General features: G+C 32.3%; 1 protein-coding gene across 5 annotated transcripts in view; it reads left to right on the top strand.

The window, feature by feature from the left end:
* LOC124359194 (NFX1-type zinc finger-containing protein 1-like) overlaps window positions 1–24,478 on the top strand; it is a 126,709-nt gene extending 102,231 nt beyond the window's left edge. For 4 of the 5 annotated variants that reach the window (XM_046811744.1, XM_046811741.1, XM_046811740.1 and 1 more), the window contains 4 exons: window positions 1,575–1,686; window positions 5,292–5,509; window positions 10,780–11,093; window positions 23,604–24,478. In XM_046811744.1, the coding sequence (XP_046667700.1) occupies window positions 1,575–1,686; window positions 5,292–5,509; window positions 10,780–11,093; window positions 23,604–24,379 (1,420 nt within the window). In that variant the 3' untranslated portion in view covers window positions 24,380–24,478. Of the gene's footprint in view, window positions 1–1,574; window positions 1,687–5,291; window positions 5,510–10,779; window positions 11,094–15,613; window positions 16,602–23,603 lie in introns of those variants that run through there. The other variant, XM_046811745.1, reaches the window with a different exon arrangement.
* The last annotated feature ends 2,288 nt before the right edge of the window (window positions 24,479–26,766 follow it).

Here is a 26,766-nt window from a genome sequence, read left to right on the forward strand (position 1 = left end):
TGAAATTAGCACTTAGCAACACATTTAGAGATTTATTTTCATTTATAAGATTTCTAACAAAGTTTTTACTCAGTTTTTTTTTATATAGCGTGAAAGAGACAAGAGCCTCTGCTCATAGTCCTGAAAGGACCTTTGCTCTTCCCTTACTTAAGATCTAGGCCCTCAGAATCTTAGACTTTTACAGAAGCCTATAAGATTTGAGGGCTCCTGTTCCCTGATGTCCTTAGGGCTGAGAAGATATATGCCCCTAGGAATCTTTTCCTAATTTCGTACATTTCAAGGTAGTTTAGCAACATATGTTCCGCTGATTCTTCTGCTTCTCTGCAGAGTCTGCATTCATCAGTCTTGCTTAGACCCACTTTCATCAGATATTTCTTAACAGGTCATGTCCTGTCACCATCCCAGACCCACTTTCATCAGATATTTCTTAACAGGTCATGTCCTGTCACCATCCCTAATAATAGTTGTATATTCTCTTTGTTCAAGGGGTCCTGACTATCCTTTTGCACAAGGAGAGAATAATATTTTATCCAGGTTAAGGATTTAATCCTCTTTTCCCTATATTTTACTAGAGCTTTGCTGTAGGAGAAGACTACTCCACAGCCTGGCTCAGGCCTTACCAGAAGGATTTTTGTGTCTATCTTGGCATGGTGTCTGCTTTTTCAATTCCCTGAATGTGTCCGTAGCATGGCACCCAGTCCAGGGTAACTTTGTTCCCCTTTGCCAGTTCCACCAGTACATTTTTACATTCCCAGGACTCAGTTCAGAATACAAATCGTGTGAATTACGTGAAATAAATAAATGCATAATATAAAAGTTCAAGGTTTGGAAATACTTATATTTAACTCTTCTGAACGAGTAATGTTTTACTTAAAATGTTCAATTAATGTACTTCTATTCTTTTAATTACTTAATTTAGTCAACTGAAAATAAACATATTTGAACTCAACTGTTTATTGTGTATGAAGTTTAAAACAGACACAGCAAATTTGTTACCTTAAATTACTGTTCAGTTTTTATTGAGTTAAATATTGAATAATCATGTTGGTGGTTTGTGCTGCATAGATCGTATTGTAGTTGTGTTATGCAATATGTGGGCGGAGGGGAACAGTCAACCTCAATCAGTCATCTGAAGGGTTTGTTTGATTGTTGTACAACGCCAATCGACAATAACCCTGCAGCCTTTCATTGATCAACACACTTTTCTGGAAGTGGTACGACATGAGTGTGAATTTTGTCCAATAATTAGTGATGCTGCAAATGTCAATAAATTTAATTGTCAGATCTCGTCAATTGATTCTTGCTTCAAATCCTTTTTAAAAACCTTCAACAAATCATCATTCAGTTGTCCGTGCTACAAGTATGCCTGCATTAATCAGCCAAGTAATGTCTTTGTTTGTGTAGTTTATACATTTTTGTCGATAGTGCCTATAAAAGGATTTATTTCAGAATTCAACACATTTTAAACAACCGTGAGATAACATGACACACTACAGGATATTAAGATTATTAGATACTTTATTAAATAAGAAAGTTGATTTTGTTTATTAAAATAATGTTATATCGGATTCCAGCTGCCCAGTTCCTTGTCGAGAGGTTTGTCCTCCTTGCCAAAAGCCGTGCCAAAATAAATGTGTTCACACCAAGTGTCCAAAGAAATGTGGGGAGCCTTGTATACCTTGCAAAGTAAGTGATGGCTGAAATTTTCTTATTTAATAACAATATTGTTTGTTTATTATTTAGTTAGAGGTTAATGTTCACACTGATGATGGTCTAATACCGAAACACGTGTTTGAAATAAAATAATTTTCAAAAAGGGTTTTAGTTCACGATTCATTATTCTTAATAACAATAATTTCAGTTAAACTAAAACTAGAGAAGCGTTTGGAGCAAAGTAAGTTATGGCTGATATTTTCATATTGAATTATAATAATAATTTAAGTTTAACTAAAATTAGGGGAGCCTTAGCAGGTACAAGCAATAGGCGTCATGTTCTTGAGCCAGGCAATATGTTGTTGTCAAGCTGTTTTTTTAGTTTTGATAATGTTTGGCTAATACCATCCAGAATGTGATGCCTGAATGCTCCATACTATATACTTGTGAGTGTGTGTATGTGTCTGTAGAATTTTCTCACATTTTATGATTCAAGTGAAATCTATTGAGAACACTCCATGGTTGCCAAGTATAGGTGGATCATAGGAAAAAATTAAATAGGAAGTGTAATATTGCAACCAGAAATAATGCATATTGCTAGGAAACAATGATCCAAATAATATTGCAGCTACAGCCAACATAGCCCTAAATCTAACTATTTATTACTTTCAACAGAACAACTTTGTGTGAAACAGTCAAAAATGAAAGAACTCATTTTTTGAATTAAAATGAAACTGTTACAAGACTCCCAGACATAGAAATAACTAATTGAATTACTACCTGGAAATTACAATTGAACATCTAACCTTTACACTCCACTTAGGTATCTCTGCAGGAAATAAGGCATAGGAATTTATGTACTCGGAAAAAATTGGAGACCTAAATATTGCCAAAATAGCTTACCTTTTTCTTTTTGAATCACATCTGCAGTATGGTCTATAGGTCTGGAGAAATTCATCTAAGACATACATGCAGGAAGTGATTATTCAACAGAAGAGAGCTATGAGGATCCTTGGAGATCCTAGAGAATCCTGTAGAGAAAAATTCAAAGAGCTCAACATCCTTACTTTGGTTGGAATTTTCATACCTGAAGTTGTCACACTCTTGCACAGACTCTCACCCATAGGATCGCTGCATACATGTAATACCCAACATTACTACTGTCTTCACACACATCAACTAACCAAGTATAAGGAGAAACCAGGCTACATGGGACCAACTCATGAAACAGTATAAAGGGAACAGACTGTGAATACGACTAAGCAACTGGCTGAAGGAAAATCGTTTCTACTCACTGGATTTTTTTTTCCTCATAACTTTAAATTATGACTTCACTTTTTTCAGTAGTGTTACAATTTCTTGTTAATACTATACTTAGTTGTATCTAAGTTATATAACTTGAATATATTACATATTTAGAATATATTGTAAATAAAGGAGTTTTAAGTTAGTTTGATCAGAAATAAATTTAATAATAAGATCAATAAAATATAGGAGATTAAGCCACTACTTGGATCCTGACTACTATTTTCACATGTTTCCAGGTATGAAAAAGTTTCTTTCAGAATCTCATCATCAGTAATGTTGTCTATCTATATCTTTGTTATATGAGATAGAATCTTCATATTTTCTATTGAGAGAACATAAAAAGCTTTGTTATAGTTCATAAACTAATTTAGCAGATATTTTCGTTTTTCAAAATTCTTTATAAAGGTATTAAAAAGGGAGTGGTGGAAAAAAGGGAAAACCAAAGACTTATATATAAAAATACAAGTCTATTAATGCTATATCATCTATAATAAATTCAGGTTTTAGGTAATTAATTCTAACATAAAACCCTTATTGAGTGAACTATTCAGACTATGATGACGTCTTCTCTTCCACTTAACCTCATAAAGAACCTCTCATGCTGCAAAGGTGATACTTAGGTCATCAGTTGTATACCTGTGTTGAGTGGTCTGCATTTTGTGAAGGTATCCAAATATTGAGAAAACCAGTGACTAACCCATATGTGTCCATAGTTCCAATATTATGCAGGCAGAGAACTTCCAGAAAGTAGGTATAGGCTGTTAAGTCTTCTAGTTTAGGAGCTTATATAGGTTAAGTATGTTAATATAAGGGTCACTGTGATAATTTTGAGATATATGAAGAAGAGTTTTTGTGCAAGACTTACCAAAAGTTAGGTGTCATCAAAGTAATTTTCTTCATTATCAATGAACTTTTGAAGTTGGATTTTCCACTTTTAAAAACCCGCAGCCAATAAATTTTTGGAATGGAATGAAAATATCTACGAATCTCATCAATTTTGAATTCCAAAGAAAAACAACGACCGTGCAAATGTGCAGATTGAAGAATAACCTGAAGTCACATGTAATGAGTTTGGGTGAATAAGGGAGGGTTTCCTTAACTTTTATGCATTTTTGGCAAAAAAACTCCAAAATTTTTTCAGCAGTGTTAGAAGAAGCATTGTTGTGGTGCAAAATAAAACCCCTAATGTTCAAGTTCTGAAGAACTTCAGAAGAAGAAATGTTGTTCAGTGTACCAATTTGTTGACAGTGCTCCAACTTAGCCTTCACTAGTCTAGTACTCCTGAAGAAAACAGCGTACATTACTTCACCGTTTGTTGTTTCTTGAACATTGAGGGGATGACTCATCTTCATACATGACCATACACGTCTCTCTCTTCAATATGGAACATCATAAAATGATATGTATGTCTCGTTACCTATGACAATTTTGGAAATAATCCAATAAATACCATTATTGAACAGTTGGAGAGTATGCTGGCTGATTCTCACATGTTCAGCGTTTTACTCATCTGTTAAATCGTGAAGTACTAATTGATTAAAAGTTTTTCTGTCTTTAAAAAATTATGCAGTATTGTTCACGCTGCTGTGAGTCAATTCCTAGGGAAGTCTCAATCAATAAATAACTGCAATGTCTGTCCTCTTGGATCATAGTATGCACCTGATCAATGTTTTCTTAAGTAACAACGGGCCTTCTTGAACGTTCAATGTCTTGAAGTGAAATATGATGTCTTCAAAATTCTGAATACCACCGATAAACAGTAGCATGAGATGATGCTTCAGAACCAAAGCCAATTTTGAGAAGTTTGACACACTTCTCGTGAGACAAACCAACTTTAAAATCATAGAAAATCCTAGTCTGAAAACTCTCTCTCGATAACTCCATGACTTCATGAAATTGATCTTTCCGAACAGTGATTCCACAATGAACAGTGATTAACCCAAGTTGCTGTCAGGTACGAAGTTGAAGTCTGTAAAATTGTTGTTCACACATGACACTCAGACAGGTTCTTGGTGAGTTTGGACCTTAATTCTTAGTAGTACAGGAGAATCAAAATTTTGTATTTATCAAGGCTTAATACAAAAATGTTTTAATTTTTAAATAGCAACCAAAGCATAGTGGAGAAGATCAAGAGTGCTTAATAATAATGAAAAAAAGAAAAATACTAAAAGCGCGTATGAAATATTTTATTATATTTTATTGATTATTCTGTTTTCCAATTTAATATATTTTTCTAAGAAGAATGCTCATATTTACATCTTTTCTCTTTAGAGAGCTAGTTCTAAAACATGTATAAGTAATTAGCATAAGTTGGAGTTTCACTGTTGCAGGAGCCATGTGATTATCAGTGTATTCACTCTCGTTGCACCAAGAAGTGTGGAGATTTATGTGACAGAAAGCCTTGCACAGAACCGTGCTACCTCAGTCTGCCATGCTCTCACCCTTGTGTGGGCTTTTGTGGCGAACCTTGTCCACCTTGTAAGCAGTGCTTTCCTGAACACTATGAAGAGTTTTTCTTCACTGGTGAAGAAACTGAAGAAGATGCAAAGTAATAACCTCATATCTTCTTATATAATAACAAAAAAATTTGAAATACTCTTTCAAAACTAAATCTAAAACAAGTTACCAATTTCACTTGGTATATTTTGTAGTTACAATACAACCTCGTTTATCCGGATTAATTGGGACTGGAAGTTATCCAGATAAACAAAAATCCTATAAAACCAGGAATACAGTAAGAACAAAATAAATTACACACAATAAGAAATTTATTTGTTACATACAATAGTAAAAGAATAAATTGGAAACATTCAGGAATTTCTCTCTAAATTCCAAGAATGATGCCTTGATTGTGAGTTTGATTCTGATTCTAAGTAAAATAATGCTCAAACTGTTAACCACACTTGTTTTTACGGTACTGTTTGTTTAATAATGACAAGTTAAAAATTATCACAATTTTCCAAATGGTCTGAAGTTTACATTAAACATTAAACTAACCGTGTACAGTAACATGAGCCACTGCAGTCATGTGATTCGTTATAGCTTTATAATTTTGCTAACCCACTATGATAGTTGTATGGCTTGTACTTTTGATGCTAATACAAGGTGAATTTTTGAAATGCAGTTTAAATCACCACAATAACTTTAATATGGATCTGTGAATAGTCCTTTGTTATAAATAAATATACTTGAATTTAATACTAATTAATTTAACATTTCAAGTCAAGTACCTGAGTTGGAATTAGATTTCCCACAGTTAACACATAATGGGCATTGTTTGCTGACGAATGGAAAGTCAGTACTCAAGTCTCATCTGGGTACTTAAAATGATCAAAGAAGATTGTAAAATAAGTATATGGAGCCACGATTGCATTGCCTTGCTAATATATATATATATATATATACTAGCAGTTGCCCGAGGCTTCGCACACAATTTCCTGTTGAGAACAGTACACGATATTCACATATTCTTTTTCTATCACATTCTAAACACTCCTGAGATAGTTTATAGTCGTTCCTTTGTGAGCCTCTTGGGCATATTATGAAGGGGTGTACCATAATTAATTCCTGTCTCTACATTTCGTGGTTTTTCCTAGGTGTTGACAAGTTATTCAGAACAATTAATTTATATGGATGAATCTCGATAAACTAATTAGGTTATAAAGAACAAAATTCTGTCCGTTAAAATTAATTTTCTGTCTAAGATATTTCCAGTATTTTTGTGGAGTTTGCCTTGTGCTACAATCAAGAAAATGTATCAACGAAAACCAATTTTGATCATAAAGCGTCTTCTTTCGGCTCTTCTCATTTACCTTTGATCTAACCAAATTCGATTACCTTATGTGCAAACATTCACGGCTTTGTTTTTATAACAGCGTTTTGTAGTATTTTCATTGCATTAGATAGTTTATTGATCACGGGTGCAATCTAAATTTAAAATTAGGCAATAACTTTTTCTATGCAATCTGCATTACACTACTGATCAAGCACTTTACAATAATAATTTTCTAAATATTAAATGTAAACAAATGTTTCTGCTTCTTTGATAAACTTCAGCTGAAAGTGTTAACAGCTGTTAACCCTAGAACTGGCGGTCATTTCATCCTGTAGTGTCGGGCTGTTTTGGAGCTTCGCGCAAGGTTTTTTTTAAAAAATTATTAAAAATATAAAATAAAAGCAATATAAATAAGAGTATATATTTTTGTGTTCAGAATTAAACGTAGAATTGCACTATATTGTAAAATTAACCATCAAAAATTTTCTAATAAACACTTTTTTTAATCAAATATAAAATTTACGAAAAATATTTCTTAAAATTGGGGGGGACCATACCTAGCAAATGAAGTTATAGTGAGAAATATTTATAAGTGAGATAGCCATTCTGTGTCAAATTTTATCTAGTTTCAGAAAAACATAAACATTATACACATTTATGAAAGCATCATAAAGCTATAGAACAAAAAGCAGCGATGCGTATAAATTCTGAAAATCGGGTGTACACGTAAGTCTTTGGTAAAACAAGTTTTGCTAATACATTTATCTATGAATACATGTTATTTTGCATATTTTATTACTTAGAATAAAATAGAATATACAGTAGTAATGAAATAATTACCATAAATTATTTTTTGAAAAGTAAAAAAAGTTAAATTTTGCCATTGTTCAAAAATTTTGCGAAAAATTTTCATTCAGCAAAATATAAAATAGTTTCTAAGGCTTGTACTATATCAAAATTTATAAATTTATGGTTTATAAGTAATAGGAAATATTATGTAGTTAGAAAACTATAAATATAACTAAAGATATTGAAAAAATATAGAATAACCCAAACAGTTATTATATATAACCAAAGAAATTACAGGAAATATATATTTTATTGTGAAAACTATCTATTTACCAAAAATAAATAGTTACTTCAGAGCTAAAAGAGTGCTATAAATAACGTTTAGTAAGTGAAAACAATAACAAACTATGTGAAATGAATTTTAGCCAAGTCATTTTGCCATAGCCTACACAAAGCCGGTAATTTCTCAAACATATTTCAGTAAATAGAAATTGATTTATTCTAAAATATATATGTTTACACTACTACGACATCAAACAACACACTACACATTAAATACGACACTAAAACACGCGTAAAACTATTAAAACTTACAAATATCCACAGCTCGGCACGAAAGTGATACAGAACGGCAGCGGTAATATGGCGGTCACAACAAACGGTGTCGCGTTTTCTTTTACGTTCAAAATAACAAGCTTGCTACGTCATATTCATAATACAAAGAGGAATAAAACTCATCTGTTCCTTAGCATTTTTCTTCCCGAATCCAATGGTGCATGAATTATATCGATACGTTACCGGAGTATATTATAAAAAGTAATTATACGAGGGAATGTTTGATCGACAAAATTTTGACGGTTAACACCACAAAAGCGGCATTAACCGACATAATTATGTCGATTAACAGTTCTAGGGTTAAACATCAGTTCACTTTGTATTACATGCTGCAGTGCAGTCGGCCGGATCCCATGTCAAACACTCCAAAATCAACAACTACTTACAAATGAAAAATTAATTAAAAAAAAAAACATTTTCCAGTGGGCCAAATTGTGAATATAAACCATTCTCGAATTCCATTGAAAACACACACAAAGTTTTATTAAAATCAGTCCAGTCGTTTAGGAGGAGTTCAGTCACATACACACGAACACAAGAAATATGTATATAAAGAGATATATATATAGTATATAATAATATATATATATATATAACATATGTAATAAAATTATAGTAACTTTTTAGCTATCACTAAGACTGGCCATTATAAGGTGTCACCACTTCACTAGGCTCGATTAGTATTGGTAGTAAGATAGTCCAGATTAGTATTACGTCCAGCTGTTCAGATAGCACAACACTTTAAGATCCAGTCAGCCATAACAGCAGGGTCATGCTACACAAAAGACAAACATTCAGACAGATTTGTTCTTTAAACACTGGAGATAACATTGTACTATTCACACAAACACAAAGTAATAATACAATTTTAGATCCACCTTGTTACTTATTCTTCATTGCAAACATAACAGTTATACTAACAACAAAGATATTATATTATCTAAATAGTACTGTACTATATTCAGCATATACATATTTAGGATCACTTAGATCCATGCTAACAATTTTATTGTGGTGTACTTAATGAAATATTTGAATCCAAAAGTTTTCAATTAAAGGCATAATTATTGTGCATAATACATATGCTATAAAAATAAATAATTCATACTTACCCTGTAAGTGCTGTAGGCGTATATCGATATCTGTAGTCGAGAATCGGGTAAGTGCAGACGATATAGATATACTCATGATGTTTTACTCAATACTACTATTTATTCTAATGCAAGCCTTTGTTTCTGAAGCACTTCTGGGTAAAGTCTGACGAACGTTATTTTTTGAACCATTTTAGTGTGTTTATTTTGGATTTTTCCAAATTCGCTATAATACTATTAGTATCCTACTCTGTAGTACAATGTGACACTTATTACCTACTTACTCGTATCAATAAACCTACAAAAATTATATTTTACTGTATTTTTTGTTTTGAAACTTTTTTAACTACCTGTACCTCCTTCCATCCATTACGACTAAAGATTATTCTATCTAAGGTCCAAATCATCTCATGTCTTCCTAGATAATTTTTCTTTCACAATATAATAAAACTTTCCAAAACTATCACTCCTCTCTTAATCTCTCCTCCACTTCCCTGTAAAATGTGTAAATAATAAATTTCATAATTTTTGGACAATTGTATAATTATGTAATGCCTCTTTTTTTTTTGAAGTGTATATGATTTTTTAAATTTGTTTGTACATAAAGATATTGCCACGGAGTACAGGTCTGAAATAATCCAGCACTTATGGGGTTATTCAATGAATTATTCAATGTTTTTCAATAATTAATTGTTTAAAGTACATATACTTCACACTCCTCACTGTATCCATTGCAGATCCATTTATAATTGACATGAATACTTAAAGTAATTCTTTCAGTAAGTTTCAGTCAATTTAAACCTTGAATTAAGTTATTTATCTTGCATGTGTTGATAGCTAACACTCAAATCTCATGGAGTGACATCCACTATCAACGGACTCGATGTTGCTTATAAAAGATGAAGCTTTATGGAAAATGTTTATTCTATAGGTCAGTTTGTTATTGAGATATCATGCAAACAGACAAATTAAATCTTTTCAGGCCCTCAAGTAACAGTCTTTGTTAATGCTCAGTTAATTAGTTATTAATCTAAATAATATTTTTACAAATTAAATTCAGAATCGAAAACCGAGGATAAATTTTGGTATAAGAATCAAGTGTTTTAGTATCAGCCCATCCCTTATAAAAATGGTGGTGCAATCTTTTATATTTTTATTTTTTGATAACAAATAACATAGGAATCGGAATCTAATTCAGAATCAAACCACAATTTTGATGTCAGAATTGAAGTATTTTGTTATCGCCCCATTTATTTAGTAACAATAGTGTATTAAATATAAGTTTTTGTGATTTCCATAAAAGTGTTGTACGTTGGGGACTTAGCAACTCTTTTGAGGTTCATGTTTTGTTATTATGCTTCTGAATATTATCATAGATTTTGAAGTATATATATTTTAGAATATATTTAAAAACTAAAAAGTTGGAACATTATAATATTTAATGATGTAGAAGTATATCATGACTTGTAATAGTATATCTAATGAGAGTATTAGAATTATTCAGGAACATACAAAACAAAGTCTATCTAAAATGTTTTATTTTTTTAGATGGGTTCTGTTGAATGACTGTAAACATGTGATTGAGGTCACCGGATTGGAGACATGGCTTGGAATGGACCAAGAGGGTTCAGAGATCAAGTTAAAGGCTTGTCCTAAGTGCAGGCATACGGAACCCAATCGCTATATCTCAACTACCCAGCGATATTTGAATGAAGTCAAGAGAACATTTATTGATATTCAAGCAGTGAAACAGAAGATATTTGGTCAAGTTGAAGAGATTAGGAATAAAAGAAAAGAACTACTTAAAGAAATTTCTAAAATTTCTCCGAAAGAAATGGAGGGATTCAACAATGAAGACCAAAGTAAGTAATTAGTTTTACCCCCTATGTTGTAAGATATATATTTAACTCATGTATCATACGTAGACATGAGACGATTCACAAAATAATGACTCCGAAATGTTAATCTGATTCTGAATTTATTTCTGATTTATTATAATGTATATAATAAAAATGAATCGCTAAATGTGTTATGAATCTCATAACAACTAGACCAATTTTACTAATTCTTTTTTCAAGTATTCCTTGAAGTCCAAGAGAAGATTTACTGTGACAAGACCCAAAGTGAGGTTTTCAGTGAATAACAAACTATACAAAAAAGTAATGAACACCAGGTCCAGAATATCTATATAATGCCTGTTGCACTCAGAACGAATTTCCTTGATTTAAGGAGTTGAAGTTTGTTAAGATCTGTTGCTAAGTAACTTTTGTTTTATCCTAAGAAACAAAAACCCAGTAGATGTATTTAAAAATGTATTAATAAAAATAAACATCTCTATGAATATTAACAAACTAAAAAAAGTAAACTTCTTAATTAACAATAATAAACTGATTTATTTACAATAAGGCTTCTTTTATTCACAACTGTTAAAAAACTAAATAAAAGTGGTATTAACTATGTTAACTGTTGCGTGTTAAGAGTAATAAGCAACTAGAATAATCTTATAGCAATGTTCAGAGAACATTTTTATAATTTTATTGATAACAGCATAAACCAGCTATTTTTATTGAGAAAGACAGCTGAATGTCAGATGGCTTGGTGAAGTCCTAACAATAAAATTGTTGAATGCCAAATATTTGTCTCTACAGTCCTTAGGTAGGCCTAAATCATGTATTAAAATTCTCTGGCATCATTAAACACAAAAAAGCAACAATATGCATAAGATACTCTGGACCTGGCATTTATTCAACCTTTGTATTGATGGCTAATTGCTGAAAACCTCAATGTGAGCTGTGTCTTGTCACGGTAAATTTGTTCTAAATCAATGTAATCTGTTCTTATTCATTTGATTAAATAATTTTGTTATAATAAGTTTTGTGATAAAATTCACTAAAAAAATATTATTCTTGTAATTCTTTTGTAAAATTGCTGGATTTTTAAATATTCAAAATTAAAAATTGTCAATGTTTCCCATTTTGAAAATATAAAAAATAATACCATAATATTGCTTGTAGTAACTGACATTGTTATCATAAACATTTGACCCAAATTTAGTAGGACTTATTTATTAAGATATTAATTTTTTATATAATAAACATACAGACAAACCAATGGGGAAGTAAGCAACGGAGACCCATGTTTATAAGATGAAATGCGTTTGTTTTGACCTGAGCAATAATTTTATATAACTTTGCCCAGACAGTTACGGGACATTCTGTATATTTTTCAGAATGAAATGGAGAATAATATGTACATTTTAAAAAGACCAAAACAAATATTTGTAATGAATTTTTTAATATTTAGGAGGTGAGCATGCGTATAGAATAGAGTTGTGAGAAAATTAGAAATCTGAGATAGCTATTTTGTTTAATATTTCATCTACTGTCTGAAAACATAAATTTTTTGTACATATATGTAACTGTACTAATACAACAAACTGAAAACAAGTTATGTGGGTAAATGATTAAATACAGGAGTATACATAACAGTTCGGTAATAACAGTTTTAGAAGTACATGAATATATGTTAAACTGCATATAGCTTTCAATAACTCAATTCTTTCCCAATCCTGTGGTGCCTAAATCATTGGATACATTAACTGAGTTTATTATAAGCAGTTATTAAGTGAGGGCATGTTTGTTCGATTGAAATAAGTTGTTTAACACTACAGAAATGCTGTTGACAGTCAGAAAAAGTCGATTAACACTATTAGGGTTAGGTATACAGTGAATTCAGTATGAAGTGTAATGCAGATAACTAGAAAAACAGGATGGGCACCCGACCGGGAAACTGGGAATAAGTCGGGAATTTTCATATAGGTACAACCTGGAAAATGGAAAAACTTTTTTTATCTCTAAGAACTTTAAAAAAATCAAGAAAAAGTTTAATAGCTCCTTGAAACAGGAGTTAATTAATTCAAAACATCCTATCTATTTAACCTGACTTGATATAAAAACTTTGTATGAAGATCGGCAACGTGTGGGTGATGATGTCACTGAATTATTTACAGTACATCCGTGGACAGAACATGGTCCCTACACTGTGTGTGTGTGTGTGTGTGTGTGTGTGGTTAACAATGTGTTTATGAGACCATATGATGCTGGTTAATCCAAAATTACCTCCTCTAGTGTGGTAGAGTTTATCTTGGTTAGTTCTACACCTATGTCGCATTAAGCCCAAGCCCTATTGCATTAGCTCTAATCTATCAGATAATCAAAGTTGGCTAACCGATTGGTTGTCATTTTACATAGGAACAAAGAAAGTGAGGTTATGTTCTGATATCAGGGTCATATCCAAACCTTGACTGAATTAATATTGTGACCAGTCTGCAGATGGGCAGCCGAATTCCCCACATAAGTCAGTTTTCATTGTCAGACTCGTATTGGTTCGACAATGGGTGGTGGACATTACATTATTTCTCCAATCAACTATTTGTCTTCCCCAAACACATGACAACAATTCAAACTAAATCGTTACGAGCATTAGGAGCCTTAAGTTATGTTTCATAGTCCATGACTACAATCTAAAGAACACGTTGTGACTTGAACCACAACCCTTTCATGCATTTATTTACTTCGTAGTTGTGTTGTCATGATAGGATGATTCTATTCTTTTGTATTATCTTAAGGCAAACACAAAATATTTAAGAGACAGTAAATTAATTATGTTAATTATGCTTATATTCTAGAGGCAACTATGGAAGGTATTGTGCAGTATCAGCATCTTTATTCTACATATCATGAATTGACTGCAGTATTCGGTAACTTCTGATACTTTCTTTTTTTCTGTTACCTGATCAAGGGCTGTCTTTAATGATGGAAACCTAGAAAGGCGTGGATTTTGGGTTATAGAAAAAATTTTATAATGTGCTTGGAATTTTTACTAGGGATGGAATGATGGATTTTTACTCTTTACCGTAGCTATTTGCACTTGATTCTTATACCAATAGAAGTACTTAAAATAATAAACTTGGAAAGTCACGTTTTCACAATATTATGACTAGTGATGTATTGAAGCTTAATCTCGAATCTGAATAAGTCTGTCTGCGGATGCCAGCTTATCAGCAGTACACAAGTTCCTGATTGCTAACACATGTTTTATTATAATTTCTGCATGAAAAATGTTTATGAATAACCAATTAAACAAATAGCTGTAGTTTAGCAAATAATGTTTTGTTTTGTTATTGTTTGTATTTTCTATATTTATTTTGGTGCATCATCGTGAGTCTACTGCGTCTTTTCGCGGACAACAACTGATCGTCAATACGCAAATTAGCAATTGTTAAACTGTGTTTTTGTAGCATTTTATGTTAAAATCTGTTTAGAAACAATTTGTCAACGTGTTTGTTGGTTCTATGCCTGGACATCAGCTGCTCGGCGGTAAACAGACAGTTACCAATTTTTATTTTTATTTTATGTTGTGCTTGTGTAGTTATACATAGACAGATTCCTGCAAAATCGTAGCCTTGTACCAAAAGTTTGTGCACCGCAGACCTCTGACTCACAATTTCAAAAAGCAGTTAGCGTTTCAACATGGGTTAGCGCTGTGTTGGTTACTTGTTTGTTCTCTTTATTTCTCTGAACTGTATACATGTCATTTATAAACATAAGTAAAGATTATTTGGTTTACACAAGTCAAAACATTGAGAGATAGTTTTCAAGAAGATTTCAACCGGGAAAACCGTGAATTCAAAAAATGGATTTGAATGGACATCCTTACAAAGTTACTGACTTGCAGATTACTCCTGTGATGAATTTAAACCATGTAATGAAAACACTTTTGAAATTTTTGTTTTAAAACCAACCATGAGCAAAGGTGTGGATGTTGTTGGCATGTAAGGTACTTTAAACTAGTTTCTTCTGTAACATTGTGAAATGGTGTTTTTACAGTAGCTTAAAAGAAAACAAAGGAATGAACACTACCATGCCCTAATGAATCATTCTGTCCCAAACGATTATTTAAAAAGGTTTCATGAATTTAGAAAGGAATATTTCTCATATACCGAAAGTAGATGCTTTTTGACTGTAGTATGATTCTCCGTCCTTCATATGAAGGTGTTATACTTTACATCAAGACAACAAGACAAGCTTAACTATGGGGCAGACCGAAAGTAGATTAGGAGTGAAAGTAGAAGCTTTTTTTAAGCAAGTAGTTTTCTGTATTTATATATTTTCTTGATCAGTGCAACAAGAGATATTCAGCTTTGGTATCAGAAATATTTGAGTGTCACATTCAAATGTATAAAATACCATTTTTTCTTATTCTTTGTTTTTGTTTATATCAAAACGTATTCTACTTTCTGGACAACCCTTGTATTAACGTGTTATTCCTGTCTTAATTGTGAACACTGTTTTGAAAATTGGACTGTTTTATTTTGTTATAGGTGAAGATAAACTGAAAACTCTAAGAGAATCTTTACTAGTTGAACTGAAATATGTGAAAAATAAAAGACGAAATGAAATAAGTACACATAAAGCAAGTCTTCTAAACTTCATGGCTTCAATATACCTTGCAATTCAGGAAAGAGTAGTAAATGATTGGAAAAATCTAACGGAGGCAAATAAGAAAAAGGCTTTCAAACATGTGAATTTTTATATAACAATATTAAACCAAAGGAAAGAAAAGATAAGTGAGGAAGAAATCCTAAGTTTCAATCGTGAGGTTGACCGACTCCACAGAATCTTTGATTTGCTTTTACTAGAAAGTACTGCAAATTTTTTGGCTTTGGCAAGTTTTAACGCTGATATACAGAAAAAGGTTAGAGAATTTCATGTGGATTTGAAGCAAAAAATTTATTCTTTAAAGCCATACAATGAAAGTGAAGACAAAGAAGTTAAGGAAATCTTGAAAGAAGTTTCAAAAAAATTAAATACGGTTGTTTCTGACGAAGAACGAAGAATGGTTCATAGAGCAATGGCTACAAGCTTTAATGGAGGTGAAAGGAGTACAAATCGATGGTATCGATGTGGAGGTTGTAGAGATGTGTACTGTGTTGCCAACTGTGGTGCAATTAATCAGATCGCAAAGTGTGGTAGATGTGGACATACAATCGGAGATCAAAGCCGTATTCGCAATGAAGAAATGGCAAGAGCATTGCAAAATATTCATTGATGAATTATGCAAAAAAACAAAAGTTATACTAAACCAATAAAATGTAATCAAGGCAATTCTTTACTCTACCACTTTGATAAAAACTTTATAATCTACTGGCTGTGAACAAGGAATCTAATTATTAACTCTTTAAGGTTTTACTGTTTGCCAACTTCAAAAAGGAGACTAATCTAGATTATGTTTGCTGCTGTCAATTGAAGTGCTTGTGTTTGTATAAAAGTGAAGTAGTTCTAAGTTTAAAAATAAATAATGTTTAATTACTTTGTCTATATTATTTAGAAATTTATCCGGCGTTGGAAATCAACATTTAAGGATGTTACAATCAATTTATGGTAGAAATAATATTTTTTATTAAAATAAAGTTTTGTTCACATTCCTTTAAGATACCTTTTATGAAGACAGGAAAATAGATGCATTTTTTTCAGTGCAACAATTGAAGTGCTTGTGTTTGTATAAAAGTGAAGTAGTTCTAAGTTTAAAAATAAATAATGTTTAATTACTTTGTCTATATTATTTAGAAATTTATCCGGCGTTGGAAATCAACATTTAAGGATGTTACAATCAATTTATGGTAGAAATAATATTTTTTATTAAAATAAAGTTTTGTTCACATTCCTTTAAGATACCTTTTATGAAGACAGGAAAATAGATGCATTTTTTTCAGGAATGACAAGAGATATGAAGGAGTGGGGATTTTATAACAAGGTCCAAAGAAAAACTGTTTAAAATAAGGATTTGATGTGTGTACAGTATCTATATGAAAAATGATTGGAGGGAATAAAGTTTGTTTTAATAAAATAATAATTTTCTTAATATTTATTTAAAATGTAATTTTTCCAAATTATATTTAATTAAAAAAATAATTTCCGTATATTACAAATTATTAATAAACATATTTGTTCAAAGGACCAATAAAAATGTATAATATTAAACTCAAAATGAAACAATATAATGTATAGTGGTTGAGGTTTTAATAACTATTAAGTTCTGCACTTCGATAACTGAGCAAATGGAGCCTATACGTTGATTTACAAGAGGTTCATTTTTTAATATTTTAAAAATTACTGTTGAGCTTTTAAGAATAATTGTTAGTTCAAATGGGGAAAAATAAAAATACGGAATAAAATCAAAGAACATACTATTAGACAAAAGCACACTGTTAAATCATGAATACAAAGAGTTAAAATAGTTTTCGTTTCTATTAAATGTCCAAAATAACGTACGAAATTAGTTGAATCTTGATTGCGGAGAAAATTGTCTCTAATTACGAAGGACCATAAAAATAATGAAGCACTGTTACCTTGCACCGTCCATTGTCTGATACCTTGACACAAATGAAGTTGAGTTGATTGCAGTTCGACCTGGGTTGCTTCCAAGGAATGTTGCACTGTTAGAGTTCTTGTTGATGTATGAAGATTCCACATTCACTAGACACTATCCTCGGTTCACTCACGAACGCTGATGTTCCACAGGAACAAAATTACTTTTTGGTTCGTTAAAAAGATAAAGTCCGGCAAGGGGTTAACGACAATTACACGATGAAGTGGCAAGGCTTCTAATTGCCATAGAACGGCTCAAAGATTCACAACAACAAGGAAAAGGGGGCACGGCCCAAATTAAGTTAATGCTGGTTTTAACGTACAACCGAGCGATACGGAGTCTGTAAAAGAACTGCCTAAGATGCCTCTGAGGGCTTTTCTCGTCCGCGTCTCCTAGGACACCTATGATTGGTCGACACAAGTCACCTTATTCTACGTCACAGTCGGATCACTATAATTTGGGATACATGTGTGTGTGTAAATTAAATTAATTAGTGTAAATAAATATGAAAACCTAACAATATTATTCCCTGCATCTATAACTCATGAATACAAGTATATTGTAAAATTCACATTTTCATCTTAAGGGGATTAGCACTTGATAAAAATTTGGCAGTGTTAATGGTCGTTCTTTTTTTCTGGTTATATTAGGTGTCCACAATTACTGACATATTTATCTGAGAAAAAATTATTGTAAATGAATATTGAACTATATGTTCATATTGAATTATGAGTCTTAGGAAATATGTGATGTAAAAATCAGGATTTACAATTGTGATTGTTACATTTTCAAATGTAAGCAAACCAAGACAAGTGTAGATTGACAGCTCTGTATCGAGTCACCATAGGGTCTAATTCTTGATAAATCTGCTGTCAGTACATAGACTTATTTAAATTATATCTCTCATAGCAAATTACATATTATTATTAACATGCAAAACACAGTTATTGGAACATCCTATCTACACTGTTCTATAAAACACCACGGAATATTATGAACTTTTATCTCCCGATCGGGTCGGCAAATTACATTTTTACCAATTGTTGATATATTTTTCTTCTATACGTTCCTTAATTGATTTTATTATGTGATTATATTGTTTTATTAATTATTCTCGTTTCATTTACCTCATTATCGTTGTGAATGAAATTAGAAAAACTATTTTGGGAGCGTTTATATTGGAATTATTGGTTATAAAATAATATCTAATATTTCAATATTTAAAAAAAGAAATTTTATTTTTAATTGGATACATAAAAGAGGATTAATACTTCTGTAATACAGATTAAGGTCTACTTGTGGATTTTCTTAAAACAGTCTTTGCAGAGTCAGGGCTTTCCTAGGCACAGCTCACAGAAAGTTGTCACTTTCTTCAGATATTTTGATGCTTGACGATCTCCCTCACGCATAGCCTCGTTGTAGCAAATCTTGCAGTTTTTCCTTGATCTCCATATATTTTATCCCTCCCCAACGAAAGTTGTTGTCTCAGAAATGTAGCCATGGCTCGTTGTACGCACTGCAGACAGAATTTCGTCTTCTAGACCCAAGAGTGAATACACTAACTTTTCTCTGAACGTTTCAATGGAATACACATGACTTCTTCTACGTTGAGCAGTAACTTCTACATTATTTTTGTACGCTAGCCAGGCATTGACAACAGCTGTTTCAAGAAGCAGTTCTTCTGCAATCTTATACCAGCACATCGACTTCCTACCTGCAGTATTGTAGGAAGACATCTGGTTTGATAAATCAATGCCCATTTTCGCTTTGTTGTATTTTACGACAACTAGTGGTTTGAGAATAGACTCGCCTTACCTGGTTTTTTTTACCAGTATTGACGTATTCAGCAGGATGAACAGTTGACAAAAGCCTCACCTCTTTTTTCAACCCACCTAGTGTATGCGATGCATGTAGAATACTCCAAGCAACTCGTTTCTCCTTTCCATATGGGCTGGTTTGCAGGGATGGTCTTTCTATATGGAAACCAAGCACGGTTACTTGTTACAGTGCCTACAAGGTGAATGGCTCTCGCCAAAAGCGTGTTGGCTGAGTCTACAGATGTGTAGAAATTATTTGCATATAATATGTGACCTTTATCTAGGTAGTCAGCCATCAGCTCCTTCACAGCTGAAGTTGCTACCGACTCTCCCTCCTCACTGCAGGTGCCTTTATCCATGTACACTTTAATTTTGAATGTGTATCCCGTGGTGTCACAAATATTAAACAATTTGACACCACATTTATTTAACGAAACATCTGGAAATCACCTTAGATGAGAAACTTACCTGGAATAGCCATGTTAACGAATTAAGTTCAACTCTGCTATTTTTGCTCTCTAAAGAGTGAAATCCATTAGTACTCCTGAAGCAACTATGATGGATTATCATTTACTTTTTACTATTAAGTATGGTATAGTCCTATGGGGAAACAGTTCTTGTGAAAATCTGCAAAGAATCATGGTTCTACAGAAGAAAGCTCCAAGAATTATAGCTAACTTACTGCCGTATGACAGCTGTAGACACTTACAAGAATCTTATAATATATTGACTGTTACTTCCTTGTATACAACTGATGTCATTTCACTTGCCTGCAATTTTGACTTACAAAAAACAAAGATAGGGTAATAATAAACAAACATAAAGTTTAAAAAATTCATGTTTAATTAAATCGACACATACCAAAAATAAGACAGAAATTGCAATATCTGTTTATTAAATGAACGTTCTTCATAAAAACTGAACATTTTAATTATAGATATTTGTTAATCTTTTTATAAAGTTATTTCCTTGATAAATTATGCACAATCTAGTGTGTTTAACGAAACCACGTGTAGCTTTCCTGATAGCATCTCGGTCGTTCCTAAGTAGTTCACAAGCGTTTAAAATTCTGTTCAATAATTCTTCTTGGAAATTAACTGGTTCTGTGTATACAAGCTGCTTTAAATGACTCCGAAGGTAATAATCCTAGGGATTTAAATCAGGGAACCTAGGAGGTCAATTAATTGGTTCACCTCAATCGATCCATCTATCTGCCTGAAAACTTATCTGCAAGTGCTCTGTAACATTTTGTAAATAATGTGCCGGTGTGCCATCATGTTTGAATATCATTTGATGTCATCTTTCAAGTGGTACGTCTTCAAGTAGATCTGGCAGTTGATTTTGTAAAAAGTCTTTGTACACAAGACCAGTAAGGCGGTTTTCAAAAACAAATGGGCCAATTAATGGTTCCCAGTCATACCACACCATACATTTATTGAAAATCGAATTTGAAAGTTCATCTCTACAACTGCTTTTAGATTTTCAGTTGACAAATACTGTTACTGTTTTTCTAATTTAGTAGTCCATATCTTATAAACATTGATTTGTCCGTGAAAAAAAGACAACTTACATTATTTTTATTTTCTAATACCCATCAACAAAATTGTAATCTTAATGCACCGTCACCTGGATGAAGATTATGAATTCTTTGTAAATGATATGGATAAAATTTGTTTTCTTTCAATGTTCTCCAGGGTGTAATACGAGATATGTTTATTCTATTTGAAAGTCGGCGGGTGCTAAGTTGAGGATTGCGGTCGCGTACAGGCTGTGTTACAGGATGTTATCTCAAACAATTAATGGTTTGAAAAGATCCATTTGTTCATAAGTTATTGAAAACCGATGCAAATGTTACATGAGAAGTTGTTCTTCTATTCAGAAATCGTCTTTCATATTCACGTTTAGCTGTACAACTATTCCATTGGCAAAACCATAGACAAAAACAATATCTGGGTACTCTTGATTTGAAAATGTAAATGGCATCTTGTAGTTTTACAACAAATCTTGATTTTAAATAAACTAAAAGCATTTCAATTGACACTGTATTTTTAAAACCCTGTTTCTCAACTTACTATGTTTTATACTATAAATGTTTTGTAATTATTTACTTGACTGAAAAAACATTTTTAAATGTTTTGTTTTTATAAAGAATGTTCATTTAATAAACAGATATTGCATTTTCTGTCTAATTTTTCGTATGTGTTGATTTAATTAAGCGTTAATTTTTTTAACTTTATGTTTGTTTATTGTTAGCCTATTATACATTACTCTCTTCAAGATTAAATTCTCTAACAGTTTTCGTTAAAATGTCTGCGTGTTTTTATTACCCATTTAATGAAGTTAATGTACTTCAAATCTTAACAAAGCATATTTTCCGAGACAGAATTTTGCATATTTTGTCTGATATCTCAGAAAAGGGTGGTCTTACGGGTCTGGAACATATATTATTCAATTTTACATAAAATCCAATAAATTGAACAACTATTTTTACGTTACAAAAACATCAGTGTTGCTTTATTACCGTCATTTCCTATAAAATCAGGAGACATTTTTTACAATCATAGCTCACTAACAAAGCATTTTCGGACATATGTTTATATGAACTTTTTTCATTATTTTGATAACAGGAAACTACCTGAGAAGTTTGTCAGGTTACTTGTGGGACACCCTGTGTAAGAGGTGTATGAATTATAAGTAGAGATGTTTAATCTACTTTGTCAGTAAAGTATGTCATTAGATCATGTTTAAAAAAATGTTATCCTTTTCTTTTAAGTATGTTTTATTCCTTTAAATTCTATCCTCCTTCTGCGTTCTATCTTCAAATTGCATTTTTTTATATCACACAATTACTTTTTAGTATATTTAAAATTTGGCGCCGCTTTAAAAATGCTGTGGTATTGCTTTGAATCACTTTCATTTTTTCAAATTAAACTTATTTTTTACTTTTTAGTTTCTTGGTTTTCATACAAAACACTTTGTTTTACTTAGATATGCATACCAGTCATCTTTTCAGAAAGATTGATGTTTTTAAACCCAAGACTAAAGTTTCCAAAACGGTTTGATAAAGTAAAAGATTCAAAATAATATGTATAAAATGTACAAAGGGAGAAATTGTGTGTCTCAATTTGTCACCATGTACTTCCTTGTGTTAAAACTGAGGTTTTGCTTTAATTAAAAATGTATTAAAAAGATGAGTTCTGTATATTGTAATTGTAATGAACTGGTATTTTTGGTTTACACTAGCTAACAATGATGAAAACACACACACATATATGTGTAAAAGATTGCTTGTTCAAAAAAACAGTCTACATAAAGTATTTTGTGCACTTGAGTTTGAAAAATCATGTGATATATTTCATGAATATGCGATCCTTCATCAGAAGCGTGAAGACGTATGCCTGGCTGACCCCTAGCTTCCGAAACAAGTAGCTTTGTCCTGGTTGGGACATAAGACACATGGACCAGGCAAGATGTCATCCGAAAGGGTTCCGGCCTGGGCCCTCCGTGGCCCGTAGGGGGTTTAGTGGTTAGTCCGCAAGGGAGTCCCACACTCCGTGCGCAAATGTATTCCCCCTACGTAAAAAAAATTTAATTAATTACAAGTTTTTATTTTTGGATAATAATACTCCATATTTGGCTGGTTTGGTCATTTCCTAATCTAGTACATGGCCAGATTAGTGAGCCAAAATTATGATTAAGTTATTATAAGTTTAATTATTGTTTACCAGACCATCTTTTATATATTTACAAGTCTTTAATATGTCAAGTTGACACTTCTTGAGATTGATAACATTTTTTTGTTAATTTATCTGGTAAAAAACCAACATTGTAATGCCAACATGATGATAATGTATCCTCCTCAGTGGTGTAATTAAGACTTCACTTTAGTGGGATGAATCTTAGTGAAGAGGATATACCACAGGATATGGAATAAATCTAAATTTAAATATATTAGATAGGTCTTATTTAAAGTAAAATAATTAACAGGTGTGTTTTTTAACAAGTTAAATTTTTGTTATATGAACATTTTTAAGGCTTTTGGATCTCCCTCATCCCCCAGTTTAGTTACACCACTGAACCCCTCTATTTTTATAGTTCTATACGTAATGAAATATATTTTTACAGATAGCCACATATTCCTCCTTTACCAACAATTGCTGAAGGACTTGCCGGTTGTCCGAGACGAGCGCAGAAAGGAGATCGATACTCAGAAGCTCCGTGTTTTAATTTACATGGTCAATTACCTAAAACTAGTTCTACAAAGAAAGAATGAGATTTGGCACAAACTTAATGATGAAACAAAATTGAAGATGGTGGATAAGATAGATGCATTAACAAGTGCATTGAGAAAACGACAAAAGAAGATTTCACTAGCTGAAATAGTAAGTTTTGACCAAGAATTAAAACGTATTGTGCGTTATGGAGACCTCTTGATTTTGGTGAGTAGTAGTGATTTTCAAGCCCTAAAAGCAAAACAGGAAGTTACTCTATGTTTAAAAAAAACTGAGAATCTTATCTCTCAGTTTACAAGGTACTCGACTGAACTTGATGAACTTGTTTTACAAGCTATTCAAGAACTAAAGAAAGCAATAAAAAGTAATGCTACACTATCACCTAAAGAAATGAAAGAAATTCATAAGGCAATGTCAGAAAGCTTTTTTGGTGGTTCATCGGCCCAAGGGCACTGGTTTAAATGTCCAAATGGCCATCCTTATGTTATAACAGAATGTGGAGGTGCAATGGAAATTGCAAAATGTCCAGAATGTGGAGCTTTGATTGGTGGAGAAAACCACCGTTATCTTGCTGGTCAACGTTTGTTCAGTGAAATGGATGGTGCCATTAGACCTGCCTGGTCATCAGGTTATGATATGAACAATTATGATCTGAACAATATCCAATAAAGAAGGTACTACATGAAGAGTAGGTGTAAATTTATATGATAGTTAAGATATGTAATATTTGCACTTTTTGTGTTTCAAAATAAACAGATGCAATATTTATGACCAGTCTTTTCTTAGTTTCAAAGTCACTCTAAAAATAATAGTCATGTCATTGAACAGATATAATATTATACTCAGTGTTTATGACTAACAGCAAAATGTCAAAGATACTGTACTAACACTTGTCATTAAGATTTGTTTATTCTTTTATAATTTTATGTGATCCTACTCCATTTTAAATAAAATAAATTGTACAAAAATAATTTTTGAAAACAAGTTGTAGGTTGGGCAATAATATTTAAGCTATTTTTGTGTTTAAGGCTGCAAGAGTGGGTTGAAGATATTGAAAGTGGTATGGAATGTTGGAATTTATAAAGAGTTAAGTGTGTGTGTGTGTGTATCAGGTATAGCATGACCGGTGCAATGTGCGAAGGGAGTGAAGGATGTGAGCATGAAGAAACACAATATAGACAAGGGGAGTAGTTACCATGTTACAACCGCAGCTGAGAGTTTTCAGCTCCTGGCTCATAGTGGTGTCAGGCGACACGGCCAGCTTGGCTAATTTTGCAACAAGCCAGTACTAACAATCTACAAAGGAAAAGACCACTAAGTTATCATGTCCGTCATGTTTTTAATTTTCTCTTATATAATTAAAAGTTACACTTAATAGTATTTTACCGAATAAAAAAGAAATATAAAACACTATTGCAATCTACGCCTTAAAACATTAGTTTAACAAATATTACTGATTGTTATTATATTATTACCTTGTAAATTTACCATTGACAAAACTAATGAGTGTTGTTGTTCACTATACTTAATAACAGTCAAAGGGCACAATCACCCTTAAATCAACATCGCTACTATCACTAGTATCAACAATACGTTCCTTGTCTTCATCAATGCCACTTAAATCCTATCTCTAACAAACAATGGTCTGCAATGGTCAGTAGGCCCAGTGAGTGAAGTTTAGGGTTCTTAATGCTTTCTTTTGTATCAGTAAAACATTTGTTATACCGGTGCTATTCCCCCAATACAAAATAACATGTAGCAAGATAGAGTGAAAGAAAGCACAATAACATAGTTTTAAAAGGTTTGAGAGTACAGTTTCTCTTAACCTTTTAGTAAGGTACAATACTTTTGCTTGTTTATTACTAATATGTTCTATATGTGTATGCCATGATAGTTTTGTGTCAGTGTACATGCCTGACAACTTAACAGGTTGTACGTGATTACTGTTGAGAAAGCTATTATTTACAGAGAAGTTTATTACTTCAGTAAGAATTTGTTTGCTGCATGCCACTTAATAGCTTCACTTAAAACTATATTTGATATATAATCATACAAGTAGCAATAACAGGTATCGGATTTAAAAATTTGACATCATCAGGAAACATAAGCACATTAACAGATACATTATCGGAGTATCATTAACCATAATTAAAAAGAGAAAAGGGTCCAGAAAGGATCCCTGTGAGACACCATATTTAACTTGAACAACATCAGATAAAGAAGCATTGACAAAAATCTTTTGAGAACAATTACTTAAGATTCAAAGAGTTTCAGTTCGGTGCTAGTTGTTTCATAATGCTCTAACTTTATCAAAAGTATGCCACAGTCACCACAGTCGAAGGCCTTGCTTAGGTCACATAGTAGAGCTTTTGACAACTCGTCTTTCTTATAGCCTTCAAGTATTGAATCAACAAGGCTACCGACCACACCAACCTTAGACATACCAGACCTAAAACTGAATTGAGTAGGAGTCAGTAACTGATTTGTCTCAAAGTAAAAACCAATCTGGTTCTTAACTACCACTTCCACAGTCTATGCTATGGCAGGGACCAAGGATATAGGCCTATAGCTAGCTGTATCCTCCTTGGTTCCCCTCTTAAAAACAGGTACAATCTTTGATAACTTTTCTAGATGATTTTAGACTAGATATTAAACCAAGCACTTTATCCGGTGTCACACTCTTCCATCTCAGGAGATGGATATCGAGTCTGGGCTCTTGGCTCAGGAACAAACCACTGACGCCACCGCAGCTCCTCCACCATGCCCCCATAGAATATGGTGAACTCCTCTAGAGATGGTGAGATGACATTCTGTCACCACCACACTATCTCTTCTTATTCTTTCTCTTCTTGTTTGAGAGGAAGAGGAAGTCAAGGTTCTCACCACCTCTAATGCAGATTTAATTTAATTTTCTTAAGAATCAATAATGCGCTCATTGATAGTATTCTTGGCTTCTCGAATAATAGATTTATAAAAATTACATTGATGTATGCCTGCTTGGTGATTTGCTACAATTTGCAATTGTATGTAAAGTCATTACATAATTTTTATGTTCC

This window comes from Homalodisca vitripennis, chromosome 4, assembly GCF_021130785.1.
Source record: "Homalodisca vitripennis isolate AUS2020 chromosome 4, UT_GWSS_2.1, whole genome shotgun sequence".
Classification (NCBI taxonomy): Eukaryota; Metazoa; Arthropoda; class Insecta; order Hemiptera; family Cicadellidae; genus Homalodisca; species Homalodisca vitripennis.